We start from the raw sequence: 16,404 nt of genomic DNA on the forward strand, positions 1-16,404 counted from the left end.
AAATATAAAAACGGCTCCGGTTCCGTTATTTTAAGGGTTAAAGCTTCCAAATTTGGTGTGCAATACTTTTAAGGCTTTAAGACACTGTGGTGAAATTTTGGTGAATTTTGAACAATTCCTTCATACTTTTTCGCAATTGCAGTAATAAAGTGTGTTTAGTTTAAAATTTAAAGTGACAGTAACGGTTTTATTTTAAAACGTTTTTTGTGCTTTGTTATCAAGTTTATGCCTGTTTAACATGTCTGAACTACCAGATAGATTGTGTTCTGACTGTGGGGAAACCAAGGTTTCTTCTCATTTAACTATATGTATTTTATGTCATAAAAAAATTTAGTAAAAATGATGCCCAAGATGATTCCTCAAGTGAGGGGAGTAAGCATGGTACTGCATCATCCCCTCCTTCGTCTACACCAGTCTTGCCCATACAGGAGGCCCCTAGTACATCTAGTGCGCCAATACTCCTTACTATGCAACATTTAACGGCTGTAATGGATAATTCTATCAAAAACATTTTAGCCAATATGCCCACTTATCAGTGAAAGCGCGACTGCTCTGTTTTAGAAAATTCTGTAGAGCATGAGAACGCTGATGATATGGTTTCTGAAGGGCCCCTACACCAGTCTGAGGGGGCCAGGGAGGTTTTGTCTGAGGGAGAAATTTCAGATTCAGGAAACATTTCTCAACAAGCTGAACCTGATGTGATTACTTTTAAATTTAAGTTGGAACATCTCCGCGCTCTGCTTAAGGAGGTGTTATCCAATTTGGATGATTGTGATTATCTGGTCATTCCAGAACCACTATGTAAAATGGAAAAGTTCTTAGAGGCCCCGGGGCTCCCCGAAGCTTTTCCTATATCCAAGCGGGTGGCGTACATTGTTAGTACAGAATGGGACAGGCCCGGTATACCTTTAGTACCTCCCTCCATATTTATAAAGTTGTTTTCCTATAGTCGACACCAGAAAGGACTGATGGCAGACAGTCCCCAAGGTCGAGGGGGCGGTTTCTACTCTACACAAGCGCGCCACTATACCCATAGAAGATAGTTGTGCTTTCCAAGATCCTATGGATAAAAAATTAGAAGGTCTGCTAAAGATGTTTGTTCAGCAAGGTTCCCTTCTACAACCAATTGCATGCATTGTCCCTGTCACTGCAGCCGCGTGTTTCTAGTTTGAGCTAGGAAAGGCGATTATTAGTAATTCTTCTTCTTATGAGGAGATTATGGACAGAATTCGTGCTCTTAAATTGGCTAATTCTTTCACCCTAGACGCCACCTTGCAATTGGCTAGGTTAGCGGCGAAAAAATTCTGGGTTTGCTATTGTGGCGCAGAGCGCTTTGGTTAAAATCTTGGGCAGCGGATGCGTCTTCCAAGAACAAATTGCTTGACATTCCTTTCAAGGGGAAAACACTCTTTGGCCCTGACTTGAAAGAGATTATCTCTGATATCACTGGGGGCAAGGGCCACGCCCTTCCTCAGGATAGGTCTTTTCAAGACCAAAAATAAACCTAAGTTTCGTCCCTTTCGCAGAAACGGATCAGCCCCAAGGGCTACGTCCTCTAAGCAGGAAGGTAATACTTCTCAAGCCAATCCAGCCTGGAGACCTATGCAAGGCTGGAACAAAGGAAAGCAGGCCAGGAAACCTGCCACTGCTACCAAGACAGTATGAAATGCGGGCCCCCGATCCGGGACCGGATCTGGTGGGGGGCAGACTCTCTCTCTTCGCTCAGTGGGGCAAGAGATGTTCTGGACCCTTGGGCGCTAGAAATAGTCTCCCAAGGTTATTCTCTGGAGTTCAAGGGGCTTCCTCCAAGGGGGAGGTTCCACAGGTCTCAGTTGTCTTCAGACCACATAAGAAGACAGGCATTCTTACATTGGGTAGAAGACCTGCTAAAAATGGGAGTGATTCATCCTGTTCCATTAGGAGAACAAGGGATGGGGTTCTACTCCAATCTGTTCATAGTTCCCAAAAAAGAGGGAACGTTCAGACCAATCTTAGATCTCAAGATCTTGAACAAGTTTCTCAAGGTTCCATCGTTCAAGATGGAAACCATTCGAACACTTCTTCCTTCCATCCAGGAAGGTCAATTCATGACCAAGGTGGATTTCAAGGATGCGTATCTACATATTCCTATCCACAAGGAACATCATCGGTTCCTAAGGTTTGAATTCCTGGACAAGCATTTCCAGTTCGTGGCGTTTTCTTTCGGATTAGCCACTGCTCCTAGGATTTTCTCATAGGTACTAGGGTCCCTTCTGGCGGTGCTAAGACCAAGGGGCATTGCTGTAGTACTTTACTTGGACGACATTCTGATTCGTGCGTCGTCCCTTCCTCAAGTAAAGGCTCACACGGACATTGTCCTGGCCTTTCTCAGATCTCACGGATGGAAAGTGAACGTGGAAAAGAGTTCTCTATCTCCGTCAACGAGGGTTCCCTTCTTGGGAACTATAATAGACTCCTTAGAAATGAGGATTTTTCTGACAGAGGCCAGAAAAACAAAACTTCTAGACTCTTGTCAGATACTTCATTCCGTTCCTCTTCCTTCCATAGCGCAGTGCATGGAAGTGATAGGTTTGATGGTAGCGGCAATGGACATAGTTCCTTTTGTGCGCATTCATCTAAGACCATTACAACTGTTCCTGCTCAGTCAGTGGAATGGGGACTATTCAAACTTATCTCCGAAGATACAAGTAAATCAGAGGACCAGAGACTCATTCCGTTGGTGGCTGTCCCTGGACAACCTGTCACAAGGGATGACCTTCCGCAGACCAGAGTGGGTCATTGTCACGACCGACGCCAGTCTGATGGGCTGGGGCGCGGTCTGGGGATCCCTGAAAGCTCAGGGTCTTTGGTCTCGGGTAGAATCTCTTCTACCGATAAATATTCTGGAACTGAGAGCGATATTCAATGCTCTCAAAGCTTGGCCTCAGCTAGCGAGGGCCAAGTTCATACATCAACCATCAGGGGGGAACAAGGAGTTCCCTAGCGATGGACGAAGTGACCAAAATCATTCTATGGGCAGAGTCTCACTCCTGCCACCTGTCTGCTATCCACATCCCAGGAGTGGAAAATTGGGAAGCGGATTTTCTGAGTCGTCAGACATTGCATCCGGGGGAGTGGGAACTCCATCCGGAAATCTTTGCCCAAGTCACTCAACCGTGGGGCATTCCAGACATGGATCTGATGGCCTCTCGTCAGAACTTCAGAGTTCCTTACTACGGGTACAGATCCAGGGATCCCAAGGCGGCTCTAGTGGATGCACTAGTAGCACCTTGGACCTTCAAACTAGCTTATGTGTTCCCGCCGTTTCCTCTCATCCCCAGGCTGGTAGCCAGGATCAATCAGGAGAGGGCGTCGGTGATTTTGATAGCTCCTGCGTGGCCACGCAGGACTTGGTATACAGATCTGGTGAATATGTCATCGGCTCCACCATGGAAGCTACCTTTGAGACGAGACCTTCTTGTTCTAGGTCCGTTCGACCCACTCCAGCTGACTGCTTGGAGATTGAACGCTTGATCTTATCAAAGCGAGGGTTCTCAGATTCTGTTATTAATACTCTTGTTCAGGCCTGAAAGCCTGTAACCAGAAAATTACCACATAATTTGGTATATCTGTTGGTGTGAATCTGCAGGATTCCCTTGGGACAAGGTTAAGATTCCTAAGAGTCTATCCTTCCTTCGAGAAGGATTGGAAAAAGGATTATCTGCAAGTTCCTTGATGGGACAGATTTCTGCCTTGTCTGTGTTACTTCACAAAAAGCTGGCAGCTGTGCCAGATGTTCTAGCCTTTGTTCAGGCTCTGGTTAGAATCAAGCCTGTTTACAAAATTTTGACTCCTCCTTGGAGTCTCAACCTAGTTCTTTCAGTTCTTCAGGGGGTTCCGTTTGAACCCTTACATTCCGTTGATATTAAGTTATTATCTTGGAAAGTTTTGTTTTTGGTTGCAATTTCTTCTGCTAGAAGAGTTTCAGAATTATCTGCTTTGCAGTGTTCTTCTCCTTATCTGGTGTTCCATGCAGATAAGGTGGTTTTGCGTACTAAACCTGGTTTTCTTCCAAAAGTTGTTTCTAACAAAGACATTAACCAGGAGATAGTTGTGCCTTCTTTGTGTCCTAATCCAGTTTCAAAGAAGGAACGTTTGTTGCACAACTTGGATGTAGTTCGTGCTCTCAAATTTTACTTAGCAGCTACTAAGGTTTTCAGACAAACTTTGGCTTTGTTTGTTGTTTATTCTGGTAAACGGAGAGGTCAAAAAGCAACTTCTACCTCTCTCTCCTTCTGGATTAAAAGCATTATCCGATTGGCTTATGAGACTGCCGGACGGCAGCCTCCTGAAAGAATCACAGCTCACTCCACTAGGGCTGTGGCTTCCACATGGGCCTTCAAGAGCGAGGCTTCTGTTGATCAGATATGTAAGGCAGCGACTTGGTCTTCACTGCACACTTTTTCTAAATTTTACAAATTTGATACTTTTGCTTCTTCTGAGGCTATTTTTGGGAGAAAGGTTTTGCAAGCCGTGGTGCCTTCCATTTAGGTGACCTGATTTGCTCCCTCCCTTCATCCGTGTCCTAAAGCTTTGGTATTGGTTCCCACAAGTAAGGATGACGCCGTGGACCGGACACACCTATGTTGGAGAAAACAGAATTTATGTTTACCTGATAAATTACTTTCTCCAACGGTGTGTCCGGTCCACGGCCCGCCCTGGTTTTTTTAATCAGGTCTGATAATTTATTTTCTTTAACTACAGTCACCACGGTAACATATGGTTTCTCCTATGCAAATATTCCTCCTTTACGTCGGTCGAATGACTGGGGTAGGCGGAGCCTGGGAGGGATCATGTGACCAGCTTTGCTGGGCTCTTTGCCATTTCCTGTTGGGGAGGAGAATATCCCACAAGTAAGGATGACGCCGTGGACCGGACACACCGTTGGAGAAAGTAATTTATCAGGTAAACATAAATTCTGTTTTTGTGCATTAATCTCTCATGTGGCACTGTATCAAATGCCTGCAAAATCTAAGTATATCACATCAACTGATTCCCCTTTATCTATATTTTTACTTACTTCCTCGTAGAATCTAATTAGATTAGTTTGACATGATCTATTTCTCCTAAAGCCATGCTGATTAGAACTCATAATCTTGTTTACACGAATATGCTCATCAATATAATCCCTTATAATCCCTTCAAATATCTTCCCCACTATTGATGTCAGACTAACTGGTCTATAGCTTCCTGGATCATCCCTGCTTCCCTTTTTGAAGAGTGGCACCACATCGTCTTTACGCCAATCCTGGGGTACCATGCCTGAGGATAATGAGTCTTGAAAAATTAAGAGTAAAGGTTTGTCTATAACAGTGCTAAGTTCCCTTAACACCCTTGGGTGTATTCCATCTGGGCCTGGAGTTTTATATACCTTAATATTTTCCAGTTTTTTCCTGATATCCTCTAAACAAAACCCAGTTAGTGGTATGGACTGGCATGTTCTATTCTGTTCCAAAGTATCATTCAATGTTTCCTCTCTTTTGTATACTGAAGAAAAAAGCTGGTTTAGTACCTCAGCCTTCTCCCTGTCATTATTTATCATGCTACCCTCCACACATTTTAATGTACCTATATTATCCTTCTTAGATTTTTTGCTATTTATGTACTTAAAGAACCTTTTAGGGTTAGACTTAGAATCTTTGGCAATTAATTTTTCATTTTCAATTTTGGCTAATTTGATTGCTTTTTTGCATGCTTTTACATTCCTTATAAATATTGTCTGCTGAGTCTGTACCATTTTCTTTTAATAATTTAAATGCCCTACGTTTTTTCCTAATTTCTCTTAACACATTTTTATTTAGCCATAACGGCTTAGTTTTTTTATTTTTATTTTTATAACCATATGGTATGTGTTTATGTATATTTATTTAACAAATTTTTTTAAATATTATCCATTTATCCTCTGTATTTTTATTAGAAAATACATTGTCCCAATTTATATTATTTAATGATTTCCTTAAATCGTTGAATTTTGCTTTCTTGAAATTAAAAGTCTTAGTTAAGCCTTTAAAACACTGCATATGAAAAGAGATTTCAAATGTGACCATTTTATGATCACTGTTACCCAAATGTTCTTTAACTTCTATGTTTGATATTATATCTGTATTGTTTGATAGCACTAAATCCAATATAGCTTCACTCCTAGTTGGCTCCTCTATTAATTGTGACAAGAAGTTGAGAACATTTAAAAATCTATCCCCCTTAGCTGAATTACTAGTTTCATTGGCCCAGTTTATATCAGGGTAGTTAAAATCTCCCATAATTACAGCACTGTTATTAGCAGCCTTACCTATTTGGATAAGTAGTTGAGTTTCCTCCGGGTCACTAATGTTGGGAGGCTTGTAGCATGTTCCTAGTAATATTTTTTTAGGATTTTTCCCCCCACTCTTTATTTCAACCCACAGGGTCTCTACATTGTCACTTGTATCATAAATATCTTCCCTTATTGTAGGTTTAAGGTTAGGTTTAATATACATGCAGATTCCTCCACCCCTTTTATTATTCCTGTCCCTCCTAAATAATGTATACCCCTCTAAGTTAACTGCCCAGTCATGTGAATCATCCCACCAAGTTTCAGTTATACTGATAACATCATAGTCCTCTTCTGCAACTAAGAGCGTCAGCTCCCCCATTTTACCTGTCATGCTTCTTGCATTTGTTGTCATACATTTAATTTTCATGTTGTGATATATGAAACGCGTCTTACCTTTCCTGACCTTTGTTGCCTGTCTCTTCTCAAATATTTGCTGTTTTTGATGGAATTTGCAGCAATAAATTCAACTTTCATTAGATTCTTCATTATCTGCTAGCTACACCGGGTGCGTTGATTGTTGTTGCCTGGGGTTTATACGTGATAATGTTTGTGTCATTGCTGATCTTGTGCGGGATGAGGCTCTGGCAATGCGTGGAACTGTCGGATTCTTTTTCCAGGAGTTTTTGCGCTGCCTTTTTTGGCGCGTTTTCTCCTTTTAGGCAGGGGCAGTCCTGCGAGGCTCCCGCATGGCCGGGTGGGGCTTCACTTCCGGTCTGATCTGCGATGGAGCAGACGAAGCGGTTTCTGTAGTCCGGGTCATAGGCAGTTGTGAGTGCCACGGCCATTGGTGGTTATAAAGGTGCTTGTTGTTTTCTCTTTTATTCTAATAAAGCGCAAGCTATGGAGGATTATGACGCGTTAGAGGCTACTCCCCTCTTTAGCAAAGTCTCATAACTGTGTTTATTGTGAGGTTTCCGGTAGACCAGCCTGCCCAATTATGTTCCACATGCCTTGAGAGGGTCAAGACATCTGAAACTCAAAGAATGTCTAGTACCACTGAGCCATCCACCTCTGAGTGTTCTCTGTCCAGTGAGGTGCGTTCCCGAGTTGAGTCTCCTATTGCACATGCAGCGCCCCGTTGTCCGACTGTTGCTCCTTCGGGAGATATTTGTTGACCGACAGATTTTGCGGATCAACTGCAGACGGCGGTTTCCAAAGTGATCTACACCTTACCGCGTAGGGCCTTAAAAAGCGGCCAGGCCCAGGATTTGTCAGTGTCTGAAGCTTCTGCGGAGTGGTTCGATGACGAGGCCCTCTCCGACACTTTGGAGGGGGCCCCATCTGGGTCGGAATCCACGTCATCTAAAGCTCCTGCAGAGGAGCCTGGCTCTAGGTTTAAAATGGAGAATTTGCGCTTTTTACTAAAGCAAGTGCTTGCTACTCTGGAGGTTCCGGAGCATCCCTAAGCTAGATAAGGTTTATCAGGACAGGGTGGTACCCCAGAGCTTCCCAGTTCCTATAAAGATGGCTAACATTATCAAGAACGAATAGGTTCGATTAGGTTCTTCCTTTTCCTCTTCCTTGTCCTTTTAAGAAACTTTTCCCCGTTCTGGAGGCTCAGTTGCAGCTGTGGGGGACCATCCCTTGGGTGGATGGGGCTTTCTCCATGCTCGCTAAGCGAACGACTATTCCCCTTGAGGATAGTTCGTTGTTCAAAGAGCTCATGGATAAAAAGTTGGAGAACATGCTGAGAAAGATGTTTCAGCACACAGGGTTTGCTTTTCAACCGGCAGCAGCCGTAGCCGCGGTTGCTGGAGCTGCGTCATATTGGTGTGATTCCCTATGTGAAATGATTGAGGGTGAGCCCTCTTTCGAAGAGGTGCAGGAAAAGATTAAGGCTTTGAAGGTAGCCAATTCTTTCATTTGCGACGCCAGAATGCTAAGGTGTCAGGTTTTTCGGTTTTAGCGTGCAGAGCCTTGTGGCTAAAATCCTGGTTGGTGGACATGACCTCTAAATTGAGGTTGCTGTTCCTGCCTTTTCAAGGAAAGATTCTGTTCGGTCCAGGCCTGGACTCAATCATATCCACGGTTACGGGAGGCAAGGGTGCCTTCCTACCCCAGAATAAGAAAGCTAAACCTATGGGATCTACTTTTCGTCCCTTTCATGCAGAAAGGGCCCAGCGTTGGCAGCTCGCCGCGAAAGCGAACCAATCCAAGGGAACTTGGAAAGCTGCTCAGTCTTGGAACAAGTCCAAACAGAACAAGAAGCACGCCGAGACCAAGTCGGCATGAAGGGGTGGCCCCCGACAGGTATACGGACCGAGTAGGGGGCAGGTTATATATTCTCAGAAGCCTGGTTGCAGGATGTTCAGGACCCTTGGATTCTGGAGGTTGTCTCCCAGTGTTACAAGATAGGGTTCAAGTCCTTTCCACCCAGGGGCAGATTCCAATTCACAGGGACCACTTCAAGTTCCTAAGATTTGCTTTTCTGGACCAGCACTTCCAGTTTGTGGCCCTTCCTTTTGGCCTGGCGACGGTCTCGAGAGTTTTCACGAAGGTTCTCGGGGCTCTGCTTGCAGTGGCCAGATCCAGGGGCATTGCGGTGGCGCCCTATCTGGACAATATCCTGGTTCAGGCACCGTCCTTCAGTCTGGCAGTGGACCATTCAAGGACTCTGCTCCTATTGCTTCAATCTCACGGTTGGAAGGTAAACTCCGGAAAGAGCTCCCTGGTACCCAGCACCAGGGTGGAGTTTCTTGGCACGATCAGAAGCTTGCGTCCACCTGTCTGGCCTTTCGATCCTCCGAGAGGCCCTCGGTGGCTCAATGTATGGAGGTGATCGGGCTCATGGTCTCCAGCATAGACGTCATTCCATTTGCCAGGTTTCATCTCAGGCCTCTTCAATTATGCATGTTGAGGCAGTAGAACGGTGATCATTCAGATCTGTCACAGCTGATATCCATGGATGTGCGGGCTCAGACCTCCCTCTCTTGGTGGATCCGCCCAGAACTGTTCATGGGGACATCCTTCTTGAGACCGTTCTGGGAGGTTGTGTCCACGGACGCGAGTCTGGTGGGATGGGGAGCTGTTTGGGGTGCCAGGTTGGCGCAGGGAAAATGGTCTCGGCTGGAATCCCTTTTTACAGATAAATATTCTGGAACTTTGAGTGATCTACAATGCTCTGAAGGTGTGGCCCCTGCCTGGGGGAGGTCAACTTCATAATATTTCAGACGGGCAACATTACCTGGCTTACATCAACCATCAGTGGGTTACGAGGAGCTCCCTTGCAATATGGGAGGTGTCTCGGATCCTGGAATGGGCGGAGTGGACTACTGGGAAGCGGACTTCCTCAGCAGGCAAACATTCCATCCGTGGGAATGGTCTCTTCACCCCGAGGTGTTTGCAGAGATTTGTCTCAGATAGGGGACGCCGGTGATAGATCTCATGGCGTCCAGACTCAATTGTAAACTTCCCCGATACGGGTTGAGGGACCCCCAGGAGAGAACCATTCTGATTGCTCCTTCTTGGCCACGGAGAACGTGGTTTGCGGATCTGGTGGGGATGTCATCCTTTCCGCCGTGGAGGTTTCCCTGTTGCGGGGATCTGCTGGAACAGGGTCCTTTCCAACATCAAAATCTCGATTCTCTGAGGCTGACTGCGTGGAGATTGAACGCTTAGTCCTAGCCAAGAGAGGTCTTTCTGAAAGTGTGATTGACATTCTAGTTCAGGCAAGAAAGCCAGTCACTCGGCGCATCTACCATAAGGTGTGGAGGACTTGGCCTGGTGTGAGAAACATGGATACCCTTGGCACAAGGTGAGGGTTTCCAGAATTCTGTCTTTTCTTCGAGGGTTTAGAGAAGGGTCTTGCTGCTAGTTCCTTAAAGGGACAGATTTCGGCATTATCTGTTTTGTTGCATAGGAGACTCGCTGAGCTCCTTGACATTCAATCCTTTGTTCAGGCTCTGTCTTGAATCAGGCCTGTCTTTAGGAAATCTGCTCCCCCATGGAGCTTAATCTTGGCCCTTAAGGTTTTGCAGCAGGTTCTGTTTGAGCATATGCATTCTCTTGACATTAAGGTTCTGTCCTGGAAGGTTCTCTTCCTGTTGGCCATTGCATCGGCTCGCAGAGTATCTGAACTGGCGGCCTTGCAACATGGGCCCCCTTATCTGGTTTTTCGTACGGATAAGGCTTTTCTTTGCACTAGCTTGGGGTTTCTCCCCAAGGTGGTGTCCAATCGTAACATCAATCAGGAAATAGTTGTTCCTTCTCTGTGTCCTAATCCTTCTTCTTCGAAGGAGCAGTTACTTCATAATCTAGATGTGGTCCGTGCCCTGAAATTCTATCTTCAGGTTACAAAGGACTTCAGGCAATCTACATCTCTTTTTTTCGTGTATTCTGGGAAGCGCAGGGGTCAGAGGTCTTCTGCTGCTACTTTTTTTTTTTTTGGCTGAGGAGCTTGAGCCGTGTAGCTTACAAGACGGAGGGACATAAGCCTCCTCAGAGGATCACGGCTCATTCCACTAGAGCGGTGGCTTCGTCTTGGGCCTTCAAAAATGAGGCCTCCTTGGAGCAGATTTGTAAGGCGGTTACTTGGTCTTACTTACATACTTTTACAACGTTTTACTAATTTGACGTTTTTACTTCTGCGGAAGTGGCTTTTGGGAGACAGGTTCTACAGGCTGTGGTGCCCTCAGATTAGGGTCTGCCTTTTACCCTCCCGGTTTCATTCAGTGTCCTCTAGAGCTTGGGTATATGTTCCCAATAGTAATGAATGAAGCCGTGTACTCTCCTCCCCTTTAGATGGAAAACATGAATTATGCTTACCTGATAATTTCATTTTCATCATAGGGAGGAGAGTCCACGGCTCCCGCCCGTATCTCCGGTGAGCGGACCTAAATGTAATTTATTTTCTGGCACCATTTATACCCTGATATTTCTCCTACTGTTCCTTGTTCCCTTGGCAGAATGATTGGGGGATGAAGGGAGTGGGAGAGGTATTTAAGCATTTGGTTGCGGTGTCTTTGCCTCCTCCTGGTGGCCAGGTTCTTAATTCCCAATAGTAATGAATGAAGCCGTGGACTCTCCTCCCCACGATGGAAATGAAATTATCAGGTAAGCATAATTTATGTTATCTTTGAGCCCTTAAAAGTGTATTTTTCTAACAAGAGGTTAGTTTTAAAGTATATTATAATAATTGGGGTCACAAAAAAATTCCAATGCAAAAGAGGGTCCCATTTGAAAAACTTTTTTAAACCCTTCACTTTTAAGCTGCATCTTGATTGGTAAACTATTGAAGAAGTGTATTTTCAAAAATCATTGAGTTTTAGGAGGTTTGGTATGCACAGTGAATGTAGTAGATGGACAGGCAGTAAACTGTAAGTAGCGTTAGAATGTACACTTAATGTTTACTCAACGAGCTTTGTTTAGTAAAAAGAAAAATAATGGGGCAAGCAAATGGCAAGAAAAACATGCATCTGAAGTTGCCTTTAATTATTTCTGCATTAATAAAATGCTCAAACACATTATTTTCATTGTTCACTTTTATGGACGGTTAATGATTTTTTTATAAACCAACTGCAAGTGTATAATATTATTTGCCAGTTGGTCTTTGTAAATGGCTTGAGGGTTTGGGGGTTAAAGAAAAAAACAAACAAATAACATAATTGCCTGGAATTGTCCAATTGTGCTTTAGTTGTTTGACTCTTTAATGTGGCAATAAACCATTTTATAAAACCTTTACAGAATGCTGAATTATGTGCCCAATTAAAGTTTATGGGCCACTTGGCCCCTCCAAAACTGCCACTGCTCCCCCTTAATAACCTGCCATACCACCCCGCCCTTTTTATTAAAGTATTGTGTTCCCTTGCATTATGAAGGTATTGGCCACATAGAGGAGAAGGATCACACATTTGTAGCACAAACCATCTCTTTTGTGGGACTGATGCCTTCATCCTGAGCCGGGATATACTATTTTAAAGTGAATTATGCAAGCAATATGGCTTTTGATTGTCCATTGCACTCAAGAAAAAGTGCTTTTTAAGTCTGACAGGCTATCATGGGGGTGCAGTTGCTATTTTGGGGGTCTATCTTATAAATAACTTTAAAAGTGGAGTGAACCATGAAAAAAATAAAACCTTTTTCTATGCACATGCCACATGCTGAAGCATAATGTAAAGGAATTATTCACTTTTACTGTATGAGTGCTTGTGTTGGGAATTTAAAGGTATAGTAACCCCCAAAATGTGTTTGATTCAGATAGAACATACCATTTTAAACAACTTTCCAGTTTAATTTTATTATCAAATTTTCTTAATTCTCTTTTTATCCATTGCTGAAGGGGCAGCATTGCACTACCGACAGGAAGCTGAAAATATCGATTTAGCCAATCACAAGAGACAAATGTGTGCAGGCACCAATTAGCAGCAGCTCCTACTAGTGTAGGATATGTGCATATTTATTTTTTAACAAGGGATACTAAGAGAACAAAGCACATTTGAAAATAGAAGTGAATTTAAAAGTATCTTAAAATAACATGCTCCATCTGAATCATGCAAGTTAATGTACAATTTTTGCCATTGTATACAGATGACCTGTTAAGCATCATTAAATTTGTCTTGTAATCAGCACTTTATGAATGTTTTTTTTTTGTCATATGAGCCATTGGTTTTATGATAACTGATCTGGACAATTGTCAAATATGAAGTTGTTTTTTTTTCATTTTTCTTGGCAGGGTGTGTAAATCACAATGTTGCTGAATTTGCATCCGCTGGAGAATCTGAAGTCTTATATCATCAGCCGGCCCCCTCTGGTGGTCTTTATGATCAGTGTCAGTGGGATGGCTATAGCCTTCTTGACACTTGGTTACTTTTTTAAAATGAAAGAGATCAAATCACCTGAGATGACAGAGGTATTTTATTCTAAAAACATGTTCTTTTTTGTTGTTTGTAGGTCTAAATGTTCTGTTTTGTACATTTATTAAAATAAGTTGTAATGGATCTAAAATAGTGTGTATGTATGTATGTATGTATGTATCCCACAGAAAAAGAGAAGTAATTGTGAACCTCATTTGCATATCTTACCCAGAATCCTTTGCTGCATTGGAAACAATGTAATTCAGAGGTTTTTCTATGGGAAAAACAAGCCGCCTTGTTTGGCTTGTCTAGATTTGTTAATGAACTACACAATTATGTGCTTGGTGGAGGATTAACCCTTTGAGTGCTAAGCACTTTCCCACCTGGGTGCTAAGATTTTTTAAAGTTTTTTTATTTTTTTCAACAATTTTTTTTTAATTTTTTTAGACTTACACTGTTGGAAAGGCTAGGTGATTACCTTTCCAATGGTGGGTCTTGGGGGTCTGTAGCTGCTTAGATGCCTGAGATAAAGGCTTCTAAGCAGCATGCCCCCTGCTCCTATACTTAACATTAAGTATGAAATAACTTTATTGCGCGTGATGTCACCGAGCATAACGTGAAGCCCCGGCGATGCCTGTCACTATGCAGGCCCGATCGCCAGGGTAGGAGTGGGTGGGAGCCCCCAGATCTCCCTCAAGAGTGCTAGTGACGGCTCCGAGCCATCATTAGCACTCAAAGGGTTAAACTCACTTTTCTCCTCACCATAATTTTAAATGTTGGGTATACTTTTGGATACTTTTTTTTTTTTTTTTTTTTTTTTTTTTTATAGTGAAATCTGTCAATTATATTATGCACAAGAAAGGTAATCTATGGGCGGCATTATTTAAATATACTTTTTTGACATATGCAGAAATACACATTGTCAAACAGCCAATACGGTAAAGCTACCTGAATACAGTTTCTTCAGTTTCCCCTGTTGGCTGTGCAGGGTTCCCCTCCAGTAGCAAGCGTCTACCCTGGTCTGGTATAGTTCAGACTGTGCTCAGTAGACTGTTGGCAAAAGGCGCCGTTTAAATCTTTAAAAATCCTAACATTAAACAATGCTGCACATAAACACGCTGTATAAAAACATAAAGATTTCACTCCAACTATCAGGTTCAGCAAGTTATTTAAGTATTTGTTATTTAATTCTCTTCTCCAACATCAGGACTGGAACACATTTCTGCTGAGGTTCAACAATCTGGATTTGTGTATATCAGAGAATGAAACTTTGAAGCATCTACTTAACGATACCACCCCCCCAGAGAGCACAGTGACCACTGGCCAGGCAAGGGTGTCTACTCAAACCCCTCAGGCTTTAGAAGATAGTGGGCCAATAAATATCTCTGTGTCTGTCACCCTGACATTGGATCCATTAAAACCCTTTGGAGGGTACTCCAGAAACATCACACATCTGAGCTCTACAATTTTTGGCCATCAGATTGGCCTTTCAGGTATATTTTTATAGTTTTGGGATTGTATTTTTGTTGTACTAAGAGGGAATAAATAATTGATAAGACTTTGGGGGTCAAGAACTAAGGGGTTGATTTTAAACAGAAAATCTCCTTCAAAATCTAAGTGGATTATTGTAGATAAACCAGGTAATAAGGTAGAAAACAAGAGTGTAGAAGATGCACTCATAAACATAGTTTAATATTGCTGCCAGGGAACAACTTTTTGCTCTTTCTAAGTAAGTCTGATGACCAGTCTTTTTAAACTACTTAAAGGGACATGATTCAGATAGAGCTATCTTTTGTTGAATAGCAGGAAGGTAAACTCATTAGCGTGCACGTCTCTGGAGCACTATGTGGCAGCAGTTTTGCAGGAATTAGCAGGAGCACTTAATGGTAGTCCTAAAACGCCTATCTAGGTATCTCTTCAAAAAAAAATACGATGGGATTAACACACACTTAATAAATTGGAAACCTTTTTTTTTTTTTTAAATGATATGCTCTATCGGAATCACAAAATATTTTTTCTTAATGGAAAGAGTCCACAGCTGCATTCATTACTTTTGGGAATTAAGAACCTGGCAACCAGGTGGAGGCACACCCCAGCGAAAGGCTTAAATACTCCTTCCACTTCCCTCATCCACCAGTCATTCTTTGCCTTTCATCCCAGGAGGTTGGCAGAGAAGTGTCAGAAGTTTGTTTTTTTGTCTCTTATGGAGGGTAGTACTCTTCGACATGGGACAAGCAATCAGCGTTGTCGAACTTCACTTCGCTGCCTGCTTTCTTTCAAGTCCATGGCGGAGGCGATGCTACTATCTGTCACACTTGAAGGGCCGTGTTCCTGTTTCCACGGCATAGATTCCGGTAAGATCGTTTCATTTTACTTCTTCATGAATGTACTGTCATTCAAATGTTTGTGTGGTGCCTGCCTTGTGGGATTTACTAGACTATAGGGTCTCAGTGGGACTCCTTTTGTATCTTGGAATCAAGGGTTAATATCTTCTGAGGGGCATTATTGAACAGGGGGGTTTTAAATCATGTTTATGTGATTCAATCTACTTATGTGTAGTGTTAACTGGGCTCATGGCTTGGGACATAAAGGCCTTTGGAAGTGACACGACTTTATGGTTGGGCGCGCTTTTTTGGACTGTACGGCTCACCTTGTGACTGGGCGTGATTACGTTTTGGTCTTCCATTTCCGCATTCATGACCGTGTGGCGACGGAGAAATTCTGGTCCGCAGCGATCTGATTCATAGGAGGTGGTGAGTGCCCCAGCCATTGTGGGTGTCAGGTGCCGTTTTTAGTTTTTTGTTTTTTCTTATAGTCCATATTTGCATATTCTCTATCCAGTTATGGGGGATTCTGATGCTGAGACTATTCAAATTTCAGATTCTTCGTCCTGTGAAGAATCCGGTTTGGCCTCGTTGACACATGTCAATCAGTTATGTTCGGTATGCCGTATTAGAGCTCCTTGTTCCCCGGGCTCGGGGAATCAAGGGACCGCTGAGCCATCCGCCTCTGGGTGCCCTGTCCTCCAAGAGGCGAGTTCCCTACCGCTCCCTCCTACTACACATGCGGATAACCCAGATTATGTTTATCCCTCCTTTTAGGGCGGCTTGTTCACCCCCGGAGGTTGCAGCACATTTTCACTTTCACATATTTTTGGCGATTTATTCATCTGCAGAGTCCAGACGTTTATTTGCGATTGTGCTCGTGCCCCATTGTCCCCGGTCTCCCGGCCTTGGGAGGGCCTGTACAGTTCTCTGCGAG

At 43.4% G+C, this 16,404-nt stretch overlaps 1 protein-coding gene across 1 annotated transcript in view; it reads left to right on the plus strand.

Moving 5' to 3' along the window:
- TMEM248 (transmembrane protein 248) overlaps nucleotides 1-16,404 on the plus strand; it is a 139,046-nt gene that overhangs the window by 75,422 nt on the left and 47,220 nt on the right. Inside the window, exons 2-3 of the mRNA XM_053706300.1 lie at nucleotides 13,023-13,199; nucleotides 14,351-14,636. Of these exons, the coding sequence (XP_053562275.1) occupies nucleotides 13,038-13,199; nucleotides 14,351-14,636 (448 nt within the window). The 5' untranslated portion in view covers nucleotides 13,023-13,037. The remainder of the gene's footprint in view (nucleotides 1-13,022; nucleotides 13,200-14,350; nucleotides 14,637-16,404) is intronic.

This window comes from Bombina bombina, chromosome 3 (genome assembly GCF_027579735.1).
Source record: "Bombina bombina isolate aBomBom1 chromosome 3, aBomBom1.pri, whole genome shotgun sequence".
In the NCBI taxonomy this organism is placed as follows: domain Eukaryota; kingdom Metazoa; phylum Chordata; class Amphibia; order Anura; family Bombinatoridae; genus Bombina; species Bombina bombina.